Here is an 18,829-nt window from a genome sequence, read left to right on the forward strand (position 1 = left end):
ATGGCTGCCTTCCAAACTGGGCAGAGATGCCAATGCATTTTCTTTCCATCAACGAACTGTTAATTGAGCAGATTTGACACAGTTTCTTGAGCTAGTTCAAAACTTGCCCCCTCCCTCTACTATAAGTGTACCATATTTAATTCAAAATAATTAATGAAGTAATTATGAAGTAGAATCAGGTAATCTAGAGGTGGCTGTAGAAGTAGGCTGAGTGTAAAGTCTCCCAGTTCATCAGGGCCAGAGTTGGAGATCTGTGACTCTCTGAATGAAGGTCTAACAATATCAGAGAGAAAACAGCACTTTGGGCTCTCCATATGATCTTTTCAGCAAATAATGCTGTGGAAATGTTGTGGAGGATTGTGGAGGCTCAGAGCATGCGCATGTCAATGATAAGAGGTGTACGGGACATTCACTCTATTGGTCTTGCTGCAAACACCCAGGTAATACATCACTTACCTTTCTACTGTTAAACTGGTTCTAAAAGTAATGCAGGTTCAGTAAAAATGTGTTTTGTGATTTTCTTTTTGTACTTTTCTGTCTTGAGAATTTGTTTACATGTATTATCAGACTGTTTTGATGCTTTGTTGTTTATCAACCTCTGACCCAACCTGGCTGTCACTGCACACATGTGCTTTAGTGAGTCATAGTGGTTTTAACTGAGTTACTAAATTGTGTTTAACATGGTTAAAACTGTTCAATGTTTTGCAAAAAGACTGATTTATTAAAAAAGCTTAGGACACTGAGAATGTGGTTCGGAGAATGGGAAGTGTTTTACCATTTCAGATAAACTGTGGCTAAGGAGGATTCGGAGTATATTATTTCAGTAATTCATATTAATTGCAATTTAATGTAAATTACACTTAGCACTAAAAAAAAGTCTAACATTACTCCTAATGTGACTATGATAATTGCAATTATGAGTGTTTATTAAATAGCATTTATAGGAGAAGAGTCTGGAGTGGGTGAATTGCTTGAAAGTGTGAGTGCACTGCTTTTGCCAGTGTCCAACTTCTTGGTGAATATCTCAAAAAAGTTGACTTTTTATCTATACATAACGTTTCCTGATGGGGGAAATGTTTTTTCACTCATCCAAGTGATTTCTCAGTCTAAGCTGACTGCACACTTCCACTTGTTGAACAGTACTTTTGCATAATGACTGAAGTTTCAATCATTATGCAAATTTGAAAATGCTATGTCCTGATGAAGAGAATCAACTTTTTAGGGATTTCCTTACCTGAAGGGCTGAGCATGCATCTAGACTTTTTGGTGAATATCCTTTGAGATCAGGTCAGCAATATGAGAATGCTTTGGACTGTTGAATGATTTTCTTACCAGTTAAATTTCTTTTCAGGTTTATGATCTCCTCCTTATAGTTGTCAGCTGGTGATCAGCTGATCACGGGGCCGGGTTTAAAAGAGAGACGCTACCCACCTGTTCCCCGCTCAGACATCGCTCTCTTCATGTCAGGAGCTCCGAAACCTTGCCGACGTCAGTCTCCGCCTGATTCAGCAACTGTGAGTGTTTTTCCTCTCGATTCTTTTTCTCATCCCGGCTCCGTTCGCTCTCCGTCTGTAACGCCAGTTCCGAAGCCACGCTTCGTGCACTGATTGTTACTAGAATAACTGCGTGTCTGTTCCAACCCATCGCTAGCCTTCGCCGCTTTTGGGTCTAGCCAGCACGCCACACGGGCACGCCGAATTACTGTGTGTAATTCGCCCGATCGTGACAATAGTACTGTTTGCTGACTTAATCTTATCAGTTCTGTCTGTGCCATAGCTAATTATTCTATTTCAAGTAGAGTTGCCTGCATTGGTGATATGAAGTCCTTCATAAGATGCGTGATAGAGAAATTCTACTTCTCTGAACAATTCCCATATTGAACAACTGTAAAACCAGTTGTTCAACAAACAACTGTAAAACCAGTTGTTCAATGTCCGCCATTTACAATAATACATTCACAATAATACATTTTTGATTGGATCAACCTTTTCTTCTGTACTGCTTGTCTTTAGTGTAACACATTTTAACACATTTCTTAATTTGAGAGTCACATTCAAACAGTGCAAATGTGCACTCACGTTGTTTTTGGCACTCGCTTTCTGGTTGGCTCAATAGCATTGAGTCTTAAATACAGGTTTCATTCTGGATGCAGTACTGAAATTTTCAAGCAACAATTCTGATAAGATTTGTTTTTAAATACAGATTCCTATAGTACACTGTTAGACTTTTCGTCTCCACTTTGCGGTAACATACTGGCGTCACTGTTGCCAGCGTCATACCGTGACGCCGTGTTACGGTAGCTTACCGTTCTGCAGGATGATACCGTTTTTTGCTGTTGTGGTATGATACTCTTGGACAAATTATGTTAACGCACCGTAGCTTCTTTTTTTTTATGTCGTTATGTCGTAAATTACGTCAACAAAGTAACATCATACTGTGATTAAGAAATTGGTATACTACCGTCAGTGTTGGGGAGTAACGGAATACATGTACCGCCGTTACGTATTTAAAATACAAAATATGAGTAACTGTATTCCGTTACAGTTTAAAAAGGTGGTATTTAGAGTACAGTTACTTTGTTGAAATAAAGGGATTACACGGCGGTCTTTTCCTGTTTCATATGTTAGGCTATGTCCTCTCTATTTTTTGTAATTCCACACCAGTGGAAACCAAACAAAACACGCATTAAGAGGCTCAAATGCCCGTGTCTCAATCTTGAGTCTCATAATGATGTGAAGAAATATTTTTTTAAATGATTTAATATGAAGGCAATAGCAGAGTGTTACAGGTATAGCCCTAAAGAATGTAGCCTCATGGGCAGTGTAGTCCGTGCTGCAGGGAGAATGGACTGCCATACACGTTATGTATCTATGAGCGAGGGAGGGAGAAAAAGGCGAGTGGAAAAGTAGAGTTGTCATCGAGCAGAAACGGGAGCTGGAAGCATGTAAATATAATAATAACCACTGCAGCCAAAAAAGAGTGTCTGACGAGCCCAGCTCTAAGTAAGCTATTAAGACTCGAGTGTACACCGTGTTCCTGTTTTCCTCCAAAACAATAAGTTCCGCTGGAGCAGCCTTTCAACGCCTCTCTGTCTCTCGCCAGCAAAGTTGACCAAGACTTTGGTCTTTTCCTCTAAAGAAGCTGGCGTTTCCCCCTCAGGAAGTTCAACTAGCTGCCAATTAATACAACCATAGCTATCAACAAGGCATCTAACTTTTTTAGGTGGGGTTGCATTACTGTTGGGACTGCAATCTTCCTCATTCCTGGTTCTCTTTGTTTGACGAAGTCTATGTGTTGTATTATCTCGATTAACATGTTCAACTCTAGATTTGATGCTTCTTAGTAGTGAATAATGTCCACAACCCAGTCTTTCTCCCTTTTCAGTAAAATCTGCAAATGTTTGAGGGTATCTGTTTACAATGATTTTAGCAACTTCTTCACAAGATGCACATTTAGGGTTTCTGCAGTCAACTTGCATGTCCTCCGCAACAATTCTAACCATACTTCTCCTGTCCTCTGGATGAGCTCTGTCTCCTCTTGTAATTGCATGCAACAGTCGGAGTGGAGATCTTTCCCAAGGAATGCTTGAAGGAACGCATCATCCCGTCTGTTGACCAAGACAACAAAGTAAAGCTATTTTTCGGCTACGAGCCTGACACGGAAACCGACCTGTTACTCAGAGGTCCCTTTACTACGGTTCGGAGCCGCGGACCTATTTTATATACGCGCGGAATAGTTTTCTATACGAGATCGCTGCAAAAAGTGTAGCCTTACCTAATGTCCACCTACTGTTACTCATTTTATATTAAGATTAAAAATGTAGTTGCTATTGAGTAACCTGCGAGTAGCCTTCAGTAATAGTAATGAATCACACAGGAACAGGACATTCATTAGTTGTAAAAAAGCATGATAATATATTAAGTAATCCAAAGTATTCAGAATACGTTACTCTCATTGAGTAATGTAACGGAATACGTTACAAAATACATTTTGGGGCATGTATTCTGTAATCTGTAGTGGAATACATTTCAAAAGTAACCTTCCCAACACTGACTACCGTTTATTCACGGTATGTCACTGTAAGCCCGCTGCAAGGTAATGAACTGCAATATATTTACCAGTAACTTACCGTTAACACGCATCATCAGTACCAAAAATATTCATCTCTGCTAGAGGATACCGTGTTCCTACAGGCGGTCATTTACTGTTGAACAGGTCGTAATTTACCGTAATTTCAGGAAACAGTAACATACTGTAAGAGACTGGAGGGCTCCAAAAAAATTGTACTGTATAAAAAAAAATGTATAATTTATTCATTTATATGTATTTTTATATAAAAACACACACACATATATATATACACACACACACACACTATCGATTGATTGAGATAGACAGAGACACACACACACACAAAATATAGTTCATGTGCTTCACACCACTTTTTATTTCTGTTCTGATTTTCCTCTGCAGAAATACACATTTCCAAAATCAAAAACTGAAAAGAACTGAAAACATATTTTCATTGAGGAAGCACTTGTTTTTACTAAACTATGTAATCCATGTATTTTCTCAGATGGTTGTACAAACAATAACGATATTATGTCATATCCATATCATGCCAGACAACATATGCTCAAGTGTTGGGTTTTCTTAGTTATATTTTGTAGGGTCTTAAACCTACAATGTGAAGTTGGCACCTTACAAATAAACTAAATTGTAATGAATATAATATCAAGCCCCACACGTCTGCCTTTATATACACTTTGTCCAAAATACTGGCTCACACCACCAAATCAATGCACAAAACAGGGTCCACAAGGACATGGATGAGCGTGTGTGGTGTGAAGGAACTTGACTGACCTGCACTGAACCCTGATCTTGCTTTGTGGACTGAGTTCATTGATTTGTAGGGTGAGCCAATACATGTGACAATTAAAGTGTAAGTAGCTGAAATAATTTTTAACAAACGGGTAAAAGAAGGAAAAAAAATCAAATCTGTTGCACTCAAAAAACCTATTGGACAGAGACAGCTTCTTGCAAGACGGCGAGAGAGCTTGTCTTCATTGTTGTTCGACTCGTGTAAATGTCCAGAAAGCATGGGCCATGGATCATCTGTGGAGACACAGGTAACAACACATTGGTCACTTAAGAAATTCACTAGAAATGGCAACAACAGTTACCTAATTTGAAGTTTTCCACTCAAATTCAGTATGCCGCTGGAGGAAAGTTGTGACATGAGGGTTAATGTGAACAACCTTTTGCTTCACAGCGGTCCCAGTCTTTCTGCTTGTCTCAACCCTGGAGGTACATTTTGTTCCCTCTTCAGGGAACATGCCATAATAATTAGTAACATTGAGTTGTGATGTGTAATAATGAGTTACTTAGGGATAATTTATTCATCATCTATTACTATTAGCTAACTGTTCAAACATACCTCTGAATTAGCTCCAATGTTGCACACGCTGACTCCTGGTATTCCAGGTTCAATACATAGAATGAACCAAAGACGACCGACATTGCATCAGCAAAGGTGTTCTCTTTGTCCAGCTCAACAATTACACGGCCCTCTGCACTCACCATCCAGCAGGTGGCGGTCATTAAATTTTGTCCTTAAATGTATAGGGGCAACATTATGCAACAAAAAATAATTTCAATACTTCACTTCTTCACACTGTCTAGATAGTCATAAAGCAAATAGCTATGTACAGTTAATTATCAGTGGTCTTATGCACATAAGTCAGTTTTAACATATTATAATTGTACATAATTGGGAATTATTCTGCACATTAAACACACATAACAAAGAGTCAGCCCAATCAAATTACCGGAGATGAATCAACTGTATGGTTATTTTGGAGTTTATAGTTTGTGCTGCTGTTAAACTTTACAGTATTGACTTCAGTATTTCTGCTGTTAATGTAGCTAGACTACCATGTTGATCAGTAATATGTAATGTGAAACTTGATATTGTTACTTTGCTGGATTCACCGAGACACATATCCAACAACCTTGAGCTAACAAAACAGAGACTGGATACCTGTGTCCACGAAAAGCTCCTGTGCCAAACAGAAATTGTAATATGGTCTAATCAGTTCTATTTCAAAAATGACTTCTTACCAAGCATGATCAGCCTTGGGGTGCTTGGCAGGTTGCTCTCTGCTTCAAGAGACATCCTGGTAGATGTTTCCTGCCAGAAAAAGGACCAGGACATTTTATGTAACAAAAACAAAAACAGGACAGCAAGCAATAACATTAAGCATAGAGCTGTATGAAAAAAGCTTAAATCTGCTAAGACAAAGAGGGAGTCTTCGTCTTCCTTGTAATACTTTATCATGAGAAGTATGGCTGCTGTGCCAACCTTGTTGTTGGTCAAAACTCCCTCACTTTCTATCTGCTGGATGAGTGTCCTTATACCAAGGTTCCATTTGAGCTTCTGGCTGGAGAAATAGTTAATAATCCTATGATATATATAGAGAAATATATGTGAGGCACATGAAGTCATCCACATCAGGTCTCTCCACAGCTCCAGGTCCTTGTGAATTAAAAATTGTAAACAAGATGTGTTTCTTTTCCTCTAAAGAAGCTGGCGTTTCCCCCTCAGGAAGTTCAACTGGCTGCCAATTAATACAACCATAGCTATCAACAAGGCATCTAACTTTTTTAGGTGGGGTTGCATTACTGTTGGGACTGCAATCTTCCTCATTCCTGGTTCTCTTTGTTTGACGAAGTCTATGTGTTGTATTATCTCGATTAACATGTTCAACTCTAGATTTGATGCTTCTTAGTAGTGAATAATGTCCACAACCCAGTCTTTCTCCCTTTTCAGTAAAATCTGCAAATGTTTGAGGGTATCTGTTTACAATGATTTTAGCAACTTCTTCACAAGATGCACATTTAGGGTTTCTGCAGTCAACTTGCATGTCCTCCGCAACAATTCTAACCATACTTCTCCTGTCCTCTGGATGAGCTCTGTCTCCTCTTGTAATTGCATGCAACAGTCGGAGTGGAGATCTTTCCCAAGGAATGCTTGAAGGAACGCATCATCCCGTCTGTTGACCAAGACAACAAAGTAAAGCTATTTTTCGGCTACGAGCCTGACACGGAAACCGACCTGTTAGTCAGAGGTCCCTTTACTACGGTTCGGAGCCGCGGACCTATTTTATATACGCGCGGAATAGTTTTCTATACGAGATCGCTGCAAAAAGTGTAGCCTTACCTAATGTCCACCTACTGTTACTCATTTTATATTAAGATTAAAAATGTAGTTGCTATTGAGTAACCTGCGAGTAGCCTTCAGTAATAGGCGTAAAAGGCGTTCCCAGGCCAGCCGAGAGATATAATCTCTCTAGTGTGTCCTGGGTCTGCCCCGGGGCCTCCTCCCGGTGGGACATGCCTGGAACACCTCACCCAGGAGGCGCCCAGGGGGCATCCTTGTCAGATGCCCAAACCACCTCAGCTGGCTCCTTTCGATGTGGAGCAGCAGCGGCTCTACTCTGAGCCCCTCCCGGATGGCCGAACTTCTCACCCTATCTCTAAGGGAGAGGCCAGCCACCCTTCGGAGGAAGCTCATTTCCGCCGCTTGTATCCGCGATCTCGTTCTCTCGGTCACTACCCACAGCTCGTGGCCATAGGTGAGGGTAGGGACGTAGATCGACCGGTAAATTGAGAGCTTCGCTTTTACACTCAGCTCCCTCTTCACCACGACGGACCGGTGCAGCGTCTGCATTACTGCAGCTGCAGCCCCAATCCGTCTGTCGATCTCCGGCTCCCTTCTCCCATCACTCGCGAACAAGACCCCGAGATACTTGAACTCCTCCACTTGGGGCAGGAACTCATCCCCGACCCGGAGTGGGCACTCCACCCTTTTCCGGCTGAGAACCATGGCCTCAGATTTGGAGGTGCTGATCCTCATTCCCGCTGCTTCACACTCGGCTGCGAACCGCTCCAGTGCGAACTGGAGGCCCTCACCCGATGAAGCCAACAGAGCCACATCATCCGCAAAGATCAGAGATGAGATTCTGAGGCCACCAAAGCGAAAGCCCTCCGCCACTTGGCTGCGCCTAGAAATCCTGTCCATAAAAATTATGAACAGAACCGGTGACAAAGGGCAGCCCTGGCGGAGCCCATCACCCACCGGGAACGAGTCCGACTTATTGCCGGCAATGCGAACCAAGCTCTTGCAACGGTTGTATAGGGATCGAATGGCCCGTAGCAATGGGCCAGACACCCCATACTCCCGCAACACCTCCCACAGGACACCCCGAGGGACACGGTCGAATGCCTTCTCCAAGTCCACAAAACACATGTAGACTGGTTGGGCAAACTCCCATGCACCCTCAAGTATCCTCGAGAGGATGAAGAGCTGGTCCAGTGTTCTGCAACCAGGACGAAAACCGCATTGTTCCTCCTGCATCCGAGGTTCGACTAGCGGACGAACTCTCCTTTCCAGCACCCTGGCACTCCTCCGTGAATCGCAACCTTATCCTGGTGGAGGGGTTTGTGTGTCCCAGGAATCCCAGGGGCTATGTTGTCTGGGGGCTTTTGCCCCCTGGTAGGGTCTCCCATGGCAAATTGGTCCTGGGTGAGGGACCAGACAAAGAGCGATTCAGAAGACCCTTATGAAAAAAACACAGAGGGAACAGTTTACCCTGCCCGGGATAGGGTTACCGGGACCCCGCCCTGGAGCCAGGCCCTGGGAGGGTGCCCGAGGGCGAGCGTCTGGTGGCCGGGCCTTAGTCCATGGGGCCCGGCCGGGCACAGCCGGAAGAGGAGACATGGGCCCATCCTCCCGCAGGCCCACCACCCGCAGGAGGCGCCATAGGGGTCGGGTGCATTGTGTGCCGGGTGGCGGCCAGGAGCGGAGGCCCTGGCGGACTGACCCCCGGCTGCCAAGACTGGCAATAGGGACATGGAATGTCACCTCTCTGGTGGGGAAGGAGCCTGAGTTAGTGCGTGAGGTTGAGAGGTACCGGCTAGATATAGTCGGGCTCACCTCTACGCATGGCTTGGGCTCTGGAACCAGTCTCCTGGAGAGGGGCTGGACTCTGTCTCAGTCTGGAGTTGCCCCTGGTGAGAGGCGGCGGAATGGGGTGGGTATTCTAATATCCCCTCGGCTTGCTGCCAGTACGTTGGGGTTTTGTTCCCTGCGCCTTAGGGTCGGGGAACGGGTCCTGACTGTCATCTGCGCTTATGCGCCGAGTGGCAGTTCGGAGTACCCAGCCTTCTTAGAGTCCCTGGGGGGGGTGCTGGAAGGTGCTCCACCTGGAGACTCTGTTGTCCTGCTGGGAGACTTCAATGCTCACGTGTGTAACGACAGCGAGACCTGGAGGGGCGTGATTGGGAGGAACGGCCTCCCTGATCTGAACCCGAGCGGTGCTTTGTTATTGGACTTCTGTGCTAATCACAGTTTGGCCATAAAAAACACCTTGTTCGAACATAAGAGTGTCCATAAGTGCACGTGGCACCAGGACGCTTTAGGCCGTAGGTCGATGATCGATTTTGTAATCGTATCACCAGACCTGCGACCATATGTTCTGGACACTCGGGTAAAGAGAGGGGCTGAGCTGTCAACTGATCACCACCTGGTGGTGAGTTGGATCAGGTGGCGGGGTAGGACGCTGGACAGACCTGGTGCACCTAAACGCGTAGTGAGGGTGTGCTGGGAACGACTAGCAGAGGCCCCAGTCCGCGAGATCTTCAACGCACACCTCCGGCAGAGCTTCAACAGCATTCCGAGGGAGGCGGGTGACATTGAGTCCGAATGGACCATGTTCAGCGCCTCCATTGCCGAAGCTGCTGCATTGAGCTGCGGCCGCAAGGTGGTTGGTGCCTGCCGTGGTGGTAATCCCCGAACCAAATGGTGGACACCAGAGGTGAAGGGAGCCACCAGGCTGAAGAAGGAGTCCTGTCGGGCTTGGTTAGCCTGTGGGACTCCGGAGGCAGCCGACAGGTATCGACAGGCCAAGCGGAATGCGGCTCGGGCAGTGGCTGAAGCAAAAACTCGGGTGTGGGAGGAGTTCGGAGAGGCCATGGAAAAAGACTTTCGGACTGCCTCGAAGAGGTTCTGGCAAACCGTCAGGCGTCTCAGGAGGGGAAAGCAGTGCTCTACCTGCACTGTGTATAGTGCTGGCGGAGCGCTGCTGACGTCGACTGAGAAAATTGTCAGGCGGTGGAAGGAATACTTCGAGGACCTCCTTAATCCCACTGACGCGTCTTCCGAGGAGGAAGCAGAGTCTGGGGATGAGGGGAATGACCCGCCAATTTCCGGGGGCGAGGTCACTGAGGCAGTTAAACAACTCCTTGGTGGCGGAGCCCCTGGTGTTGATGAGGTCCGCCCCGAGTTCCTGAAGGCTCTGGACTTTGTAGGGCTGTCCTGGTTGACATGCCTCTGCAATGTTGCGTGGAGATCAGGGGCAGTACCCGTGGATTGGCAGACCGGGGTGGTGGTCCCCATCTTTAAGAAGGGGGACCGGAGGGTGTGTTCCAACTACAGGGGGATCACACTCCTCAGCCTCCCCGGGAAAGTCTATGCCCTGACCCCCATCGTGAGCAAATGCTTCGAGAAGCTGGTCAGGGACTTTGTTTGCTCTTCACTACCCGACTCACTGGACCCTCTACAATTTGCATACCGCCACAACAGGTCCACTGATGATGCCATAGCCCTGACACTACATACTGCCCTGTCACACCTGGAGAAGAGAGACACGTATGTGAGATTACAGCTCAGCATTCAATACCATCGTTCCCTTGAAGCTGGATAGGAAACTGCAGGATCTAGGACTGAGCAGCTCCCTCTGCAGCTGGATCCTTAGCTTCCTGTCTGACAGACGCCAAGTGGTCAGACTGGGCAGCATCACCTCATCCACCCATCACACTGAACACTGGTGCTCCACAAGGGTGTTTACTGAGCCCTCTCGTGTACTCACTCTACACCTATGACTGCACGGCCACTAACAACTCCAACATCATTGTGAAGTTTGCGGACGACACTACAGTGGTGGGTCTTATCACCAACGGTGATGAGACGGCTTACAGGGAAGAGGTCAGCGCCCTGACCCACCGGTGTCAAGACAACCTTCTCACCCTCAACGTCGCAAAGACAAAGGAGTTGATAGTGGACTTCCGGAGGTGCAGAGAAGTACACACCCCCATCACCATCAACGGCGCTGCTGTAGAGAGAGTGAGCAGCTTCCGCTTCCTTGGTGTACATCTGGCTGAGGATCTTACGTGGTCAGTACACATAAACAAAACAGTGAAGAAGGCGCAGCAGCGCCTCTTCTTTCTCAGGAGACTGAAAAGATTTGGCATGAGCCCCCGCATCCTCAGGACCTTCTATTGCTGTGCCATTGAGAGCATCCTCACTGGATGCATCACCACCTGGTATGGCAACAGCACCGCTTACAACCACAAAGCTCTCCAGAGAGTAGTGCAGCGCTCTGAACGGATAATTGGAGGTGAGCTTCCCTCCCTCAAAGACATCTACAGGAAGCGGTGCCTGAGGAAAGCGGGGAGGATCATCAAGGACTCCAGTCACCCCAGCCATAAACTGTTCTACGACTACTTCCATCAGGAAGGAGGTTCTGCAGCATCTGGTCCCGAACCAGCAGACTGAGAGACAGCTTTTTCCACCAGGCCATCAGACTGCTGAACACTTCATAGACACCTCACCTTCACTACTGGAACTTCAACATTATGCACTCCACACTGTATATAAATGCCACTTGTTTTGCACAATATCCAACTACCAACCTCTGTATATTTTATATATTTTATTTATTGTTTACTCTATTTAATTTGTAAAATATGTGTACACACACGTAGAAGAACATATTTAGTATACACATCCAGTAATGCATACACTCTTACATTGTACATATATTTATTACTCTCAGATTTAGCCATTCTTATATTTTGCTTCTTTTATGTTATTGTATTTTTTGCACACCTCTGTTGCTTGTGAAGCTCGCACACAAGAATTTCACTCGCATGTACTGTACCAGTGTACCTGCACATGTGATGTGACAATAAAAGTGATTTGATTTCATTTGATTTATCGTTATGTTTTTTACAACTACATGAATGTACTATTGCCATGTGATTTTTTTTTTTTTTACTATTACTGAAGGCCACACGCCATATCAATACTAACTAGATTTTTTTCAAACTCTTAATATAAAATGAGTAACAGTATGGTGGACACATTAGCCAAGGCTGCACTTTTTTGCAGTGATCACGTATAGAAAACTATTTCTGTATCAGTAATATGTTTTCTTTTTCTCTGTTGATAATCATGTGGAACTGCACATGATTATTTGCAGCTAGCAGGTTGTTAATGCTATCCATCAAGTCTAAAAACAGTATGTTACAATGTGGAGATAATCTGATCAGATTATATTCTGATTTGTAATTAGGCGTACATGTGCACTATGTTTATTCAGAGAGGTTAAGCTTGTGTTTCTGTCATGGAGGGATTGTGCTCAACTGAATGAAGCTTATTAGACATTATGAAACAGATGATACGTAAAAGCGAATTTTGCCAGAATGCTTCTTTTTTTAAATTATCTTTTTTTCTTAAAGAAATCTACTACATCATGTGTATTTTTTTTTTGTCATGTATAATTTCCATTGCAAATATTAATCACAGTTAAATTAAGAGAGGATGGCATTAAAAACTCTGGAGGTGTGATGCCATCAAGTACACTGCTGTAGAACGATCGCACTGCGTTCTCGGGAGCACTCCCATGTAAACTTACGAAGTCTGGACTAGCAAGAACATGAGGATTGGCGTACTTGAGTATTTAGAAATGGCCTAACAGTCTGCAGTCTATGAACTAACGTCAGCTAACGCCAGCTAACAATGTTAGCTTGGTGGCGAGTAGCATTCAGTAATTGTAATAAAAATCACACAGCAATAATACATCACAGATACTGAGGTTTCGCCCATCCCATTCTTTTTAAGAAGTGGTGTTTTAATTTCCAAGTAAGAAAACCATTCATGTCCGTTCACTGCTGGCCCTGTTATTCTGGCTCTGGGTCCATTGTGTAACGGACGCCAACAACATTAACAGGACGCTTACATTACACTCTTATTGCACGTTTTGTCTGGGTTTCCAGCAATCAAAATCAGAGTATTCCCCATGTATTCCCTTACTCCCAACACTGCTCACCCAGCATCAATTTGCCATGGGAAAGCCTATCAGGGGTCAAAAAGACCCCCAACAATGTAGCCCCGAGGACCCTGGGACAAACAAACCTCTCCACCATGTGACTCACAGATTTTTCGTTCCTGTGTATATTTTTTTTATCTGTCTTATGTAGAACCAGTATGGAGCAGATCAGAGATCGTGTTTTCAAGCATAAAAACTACAATTTTGTGGTCGGTCTTACAACTCCAGAGTACATAGACTCTCTTGAGAGTTTTGAAATAAAAGACAGCGATGTCTTCCTTGTCACTTACCCAAAGTCAGGTTGGTGAAAAATCTTACACATTATTTGTATTTGCAGTTTTGTGCTGGCCAGACTGATCCACTGATCATCTCTAACGTTTTTCCCACATCAGGCACTGTATGGGCTCAACAGATCATCATTTCCATCTACGAACTGGATGGGAATCAGAATAAATATTCAACCAACGCGGAGAGGATGCCGTGGCTGGAGTACAAGACAGCTGAATACACTCTTCTTCCCTCTCCACGACTCTTCACCTCGCATCTCCCTGAACATATCATGCCTCCAGGAGTGAAAGAGAAGAAGGCAAAAGTCAGTACTTTATAGAAGCTCAATTCTTCTTGAAGAAAGAGGCAGTCTTAAATAGGGCTGTGCAATATGACCAAAATCTCATATCCCGATATAAGAATTCTATCGTCCTGATAACGATATAAATCACAAAAATGTAACATTTTCTGTAAATTCTGTGAATCTCGGGCAGCTCGACTTGCGGGAATTGTTCCCAGCTGCGCGTCGTGTACCTGGAGTCGAGTGTTTTAACCGATGCATGAAACTATACATTTTTAGACACAAGTTATAACGGCCGCCGTTTTCTTTGTGAGTATTTATTACACGGCGTGCTGTGGGGAAAAGCCTGTTCTAACGTTTGAGTCTAAGGTTTATTTTTTAGCACCTGGCGGCTCTTTTTTACTTCTCATCTGTAAATAATCTGCTCTTTCACGTGAGTCAGTTTATTTTGAAAAGTCTCAACAGGATCTTGAGCTTTATTGTGAAAGGCTTATGTGGAACATAAAGAAGCGGACACGCGATGGTGTTACCGTCGTTGTTGCTAACCACAACGCATAAAAACAGGCGCTTGTCCGTCCATAGTGTGGTTATATTAAATATAAGAGAAAGAGAGAACTTTAAGAAATTAATATAGCCACTACAGTGACCATCAAAACAATGGAAAAAATATTACCGTAAACAGTTTATTTTGCAACACCACGAAACAAACGATAGCGTAAAATGAAACGATAGACGTTTTTATATCGTCATCCGATATATAACGTTATATCGAACAGCCCTAGTCTTAAAGTTTGAGAAAGTTAAAAGCATTTTATTACTTATTGTTGCAAAAATAAAGGAAATTAAATTTGTACTTTTAAAGATTAATTACATTTTTTGTGATTTTAGCTATTTGTCACTGAAGTCCAGTTTTTGAAGCTTGCACTTTGACCATTGGTAACTTTTAAAAACCCTCAAATATTAGCAAATGAAAATAGAGTGGTTAATCTTCAATTCTTTTCAAAACAAATGTTGTTTTTTGTTCGGTAAGACTTAAAACAACGATCCTGTATCAAAATCTTGTAATGGGGTCATAAATCAAGGAATCTGAGGGTCATTTTTATCATAGACTTCTACACAAACACATGGTTCCAGGTCCAAAAAGCTAGCACTAGCATTTGTTTTATTTCAAGTGATTCTGTGTTTCTATTTCAGTATATTTTTTTGTTCTTTTTCTTTCTTACGATGAGGTCCTTGCAGACTAAGAGGTTCATCAAATCAAGTAGAAATAGGGAAAAAGAGCTATAAAAAAATACAGCCTTTAAAATATATTTAAAAAATATTATTTGAAATCAATTTTTTAAATTAATTTTCTTTTAAACTAATGACTTTTAATTTTTACATTTAAGTAACAAACTGTTTTTTTTTAAAAATATTTATCAGATCGTGTATTTGATGAGGAATCCAAAGGACAACGTGGTGTCTTTTTATAACTTCAGCAAAGCACTGGCAGACCTGGAAACTCCCAAGAGCTTTGACCAGTTTTTTGAGGGGTACATGACAGGAAACGGTAAGTAAGTTTCTTCACTTTCAATCCACAAAACACACTCTATTTATCTATCTATCTGGGGTGCAACGATACACAAAATTCACGGTTCCCAGCATATTAAACATATCAGGTCCCCATAAGGAGAATCATGTGCTAACAGCTGTCTAAATGACTCGGGTAAAGTTTGTAGCATGCGTGCTTGTTGTTTTTGTCTGCTTCAACTTGTCTTTGCACTAGGATGATGTCAGAGTAAATGTGCAGTCATATTCGTTGTGTTCCCACTAGTGCTGTCAGCGTTAATCTCGTTGAAATGACATTAACGCCACAACACGGCAAGTCTCCGTTAACGAGCTACCGCGGATCTCCCTGTGCGTGGGGCTGGACGGCCAACACGTTAACGAGCTAACTGCGCTAACGCACTAGTTCTCACCAATGTAATTGAGTATTGCGTGGCACATCCAACATACTGTTTTACTTTTGTCCATGACGCGCTTACGTTCAGGGTCATACGTCACATGAAAACCAAAATAGTTCCAAACGTCAGATGTGAATGAGGGTGGGGGAGGTTCAGTTTGCCATGTGGCAAGGAGAGCTTAACTTCTGTCTCGCTAGCTTGCCCTGCGTTCAGTGAATCTGCGTTCGACTACTCCGCCTAGGCTGCACTGTCGAGCACAGATCCACTGAGCGCTCAACACAGACAGCATCGTCAGAAGGAAAGTTGATAAAATAAATTAAAAATTTTGTATTGTTCGATACATATGTGTACCGAACCGAAAGCACTGTATCGAACGGTTCAATATCGATACGAGTATCGTTGCACCCCTAATATATATATATATATATATATATATATATATATATATAGACAGAGAGAGAGAGAGAGTGAAATATCTATATAGAGATATCTATCTATATGTACATATATATGTATATGTATATATGTGTATATATATATATATGTATATATATATATATATATGTATATATATGTGTGTGTGTATATATATATATATATATATATATATATATATATGTTTATGTACATATATATATATATATATTTATGTATGTGTGTATTTTTATTTATTCGTTACTTTTTGTGTTATTATTCTTTGTAAATGCAGTACAAGCTGTAAATTTAAACCAGTGATACTCTAATTCTTTGGCTTGTGACGTTGCAAAACACTTTGCAGATTTCATTTGTTTGTGAACACATTTCGTCTTGCGGTCAAATCAGCATATTTTGCCTTCAGGTGACAATACTAATAGAACTGAATTGATTCTCTAATCCTATCATACCTTTATTCACATAAATGTTTAAGAATTGTCAAGGTAGAATTATTGATAGATTATCATGGGCCTTGCACCGCAGACTGTGCAAGGCTCAGAGTAACACTCGATAAGCTAGAGGTGAACAAATGGCTGCCACTCCTCCCGCTCCTGTGCTTTGAAAAATGTACTATGTAAAGTGTTATCTCTGTTCTAGAATTTTTTGGAGAAAAATTACTGATTCTTTAAGTTTAAATTCCAAATCCTGGATTCAGAGTTAGTGGACTATGAGAGAGGGTGTTTATTCTGAGTTAATATTTACTGAGTTAATATGACAAATGTGTCAAAACACCTGTTTTTCTTGGCATGCACCAGCAGGAAGGTCATGTGCACTCTATGCCCATGCAGTAATCCATGTTTTAAAAGGTACAGTTTAAAATGTATAAAAAAAATCTGTTGCTAAACATTTTATCTTTTCTGTCATGTGATTCATCTCACAGCTCTTGCAGCTTTACATACTTGAAAGACTTTGGTTTCTGTGACCTGAAGGTTTCAGTGTGTGGCAACAGTGGTTCCACTTTAGTACCCAGTGATTTTGTGGTGCTGTGCTAGTATTTAGCACCAACGCCAGTTTTGTGTGTGTGTGTGGATTGAGCACATTGACAAAATCTGTACTACATTCGGAGGCACACTACCACTGCATGATTAGCATGGGGGACTGATCATGCCTACAGTCATGCTGTAGGTAACTACAGAGCTTACACTTGAGCTCTTCTTGTGACATGTGGGTTGTATGTGAACTCAATTAAGTCAGAATGCCAAATAACTGGATGCATTATGCCACTATACAGTTACATCGTCATCCTGGTTTGACCACGTCAGGGAGTGGTATTTAAACAGAGACCAGTACAACATCCTCTTCCTGACCTACGAGGAAATGATTTTGGTAAGATGTTTCTTCACACTTTTGTTGTTTCTAAGGAAACTCAAATAAAATATCTGGCAGAGTTTAAGGTTCTTTTTCTGTTGTGTTCCTGCTTTTCTTTCAGGACCTGAAAGGATCAGTGAAGAAGATCTGCAACTTCTTAGGGAAAAACCTGACTGAAGCTGCTATCAGTCAAGTTGTGGAAAAAGCTAAATTTCAGAACATGAAGAATGACTCGAAAGCAAATTATCAGCATTTTCCGCCAGAGAAGTTCAGTGGAAAATTCCTGCGCAAAGGTAGCATAACAGACCTGCAGCTGCTGTGCAGAAAAATGTGACATCAGGGTATCAGGTGTTGTGTTTTTGTATTAATTACAGGTCAGATTGGAGACTGGAAGAACACACTGAGTGTTGCACAGAGTGAAAGAGTGGATCAACTCCTTCAGGAGAAACTTGGTGATTTGCCTTTGAGGTTCATCTGGGAATAAGCAGAGCAGCTCTTCAGGGTCTCCCAGGAGTTTTTAAAGCATTGATCATTGAGTGCATTAATCAGAAAACCATAAAATGTGTTTTTCTGCTATTTAAATAATAAAAAAAACATCAACAAAAGATTAATGTTTGTTCGCCCAAGATTCATGTCATGTAGATCATGATTCCAGAAATCAACAACGTTCATTAATAAAATGTTTATCAGTCAGTACACGGTGCTTTGGATTCTCATGATTTCTGAATAGTCACTAACTGTTAATTGTGTTTTTGAATCACATTACTTTTGAAAGTAGCCTTGACCTTCAAATATAAGAAATTTCTTTACATAAATGTACTTTTTCCATGAAGACAGTCTGACTTTTGGTTTACCCACAAGTGATTTCTCCTCCCATGAGTCAACATTTAAGACAGAAGTATCTCATCTATTTGTGTAGAAAAATCAAAAGGAAAGGATCCTTTTTTGGTAAGAAACAAAACATTACAAGAAGAAATTGTGCAATTGCAGTGTAATTTTGGTTAAAGTCTTGTTCAGCATGACAGTCTTCTGTTATTTAATCTGATACAGAATTGAACCTCAGACCTGTAAACAGCATCCACTGAATATCATTTAATTAATATGTGAAATACAGCTTGTTAACACACGATTTATTGCAAGATAATAGTCTATTAAAAAATAATAATTAAAAAAAAAAAATCTAATTTCTTTAATGTGACTTCTGTTTCTGAACATTACTAAACATTTTCATTTTCAGTGTTATGGCTGTAAAATGTAACTTTGATTTTCATAGAAGAGTGAATGCTCTCCTCTGGAGGCAAGAGTGACATTTTGAATTTAGGTAGTTTATCTGTATGAAACTCTTCTCACACAAGTAAGCTGATCCA

The 18,829-nt window shown here is 42.2% G+C and overlaps 2 protein-coding genes across 3 annotated transcripts; one reads left to right on the plus strand and one right to left on the minus strand.

The window, feature by feature from the left end:
* Positions 1–1,446: 1,446 nt before the first annotated feature.
* On the plus strand, positions 1,447–18,017 carry LOC148103029 (amine sulfotransferase-like). The gene is made up of 7 exons (XM_087840061.1): positions 1,447–1,514; positions 13,321–13,469; positions 13,562–13,761; positions 15,160–15,286; positions 17,386–17,480; positions 17,584–17,755; positions 17,837–18,017. The coding sequence occupies exons 2-7, from the start codon at positions 13,328–13,330 to the stop codon at positions 17,944–17,946; spliced, it is 846 nt and encodes a 281-aa protein (XP_087696187.1). The 5' UTR covers positions 1,447–1,514; positions 13,321–13,327; the 3' UTR covers positions 17,947–18,017.
* Positions 4,457–7,057, minus strand: LOC148103030 (uncharacterized). Of its 2 annotated transcripts, XM_087840371.1 has the most exons (4): positions 6,362–7,057; positions 6,121–6,190; positions 5,438–5,612; positions 4,457–5,115 (listed from the first exon to the last, which is right to left on the minus strand). In XM_087840371.1, exons 1-4 carry the CDS (start codon positions 6,509–6,511, stop codon positions 5,112–5,114), a joined length of 399 nt encoding a protein of 132 aa, XP_087696497.1. In that variant the 5' UTR covers positions 6,512–7,057; the 3' UTR covers positions 4,457–5,111. The 2 variants fall into 2 exon arrangements, with proteins under 2 accessions (XP_087696497.1, XP_087696496.1); XM_087840370.1 differs by having other exon boundaries at positions 6,121–7,057.
* Positions 18,018–18,829: the final 812 nt, after the last annotated feature.

This window comes from Neolamprologus brichardi, chromosome 4 (assembly GCF_056152115.1).
Source record: "Neolamprologus brichardi isolate AB-2024 chromosome 4, ASM5615211v1, whole genome shotgun sequence".
Taxonomy (NCBI): domain Eukaryota; kingdom Metazoa; phylum Chordata; class Actinopteri; order Cichliformes; family Cichlidae; genus Neolamprologus; species Neolamprologus brichardi.

Excerpts from the sequence above, each read along its gene's own strand:
- LOC148103029 (XM_087840061.1), top strand. The coding sequence starts at position 13,328 with ATGGAGCAGATCAGAGATCGTGTTTTCAAGCATAAAAACTACAATTTT. Across the intron at positions 13,470-13,561 it reads TGTCACTTACCCAAAGTCAG|GCACTGTATGGGCTCAACAG; the intron begins GTTGGTGAAAAA and ends TTCCCACATCAG. Across the intron at positions 17,756-17,836 it reads TGGAAAATTCCTGCGCAAAG|GTCAGATTGGAGACTGGAAG; the intron begins GTAGCATAACAG and ends TATTAATTACAG.
- LOC148103030 (XM_087840370.1), bottom strand. The coding sequence starts at position 6,511 with ATGTGGATGACTTCATGTGCCTCACATATATTTCTCTATATATATCAT. Across the intron at positions 5,613-6,120 it reads CCCAAGGCTGATCATGCTTG|GACAAAATTTAATGACCGCC; the intron begins GTAAGAAGTCAT and ends TATACATTTAAG.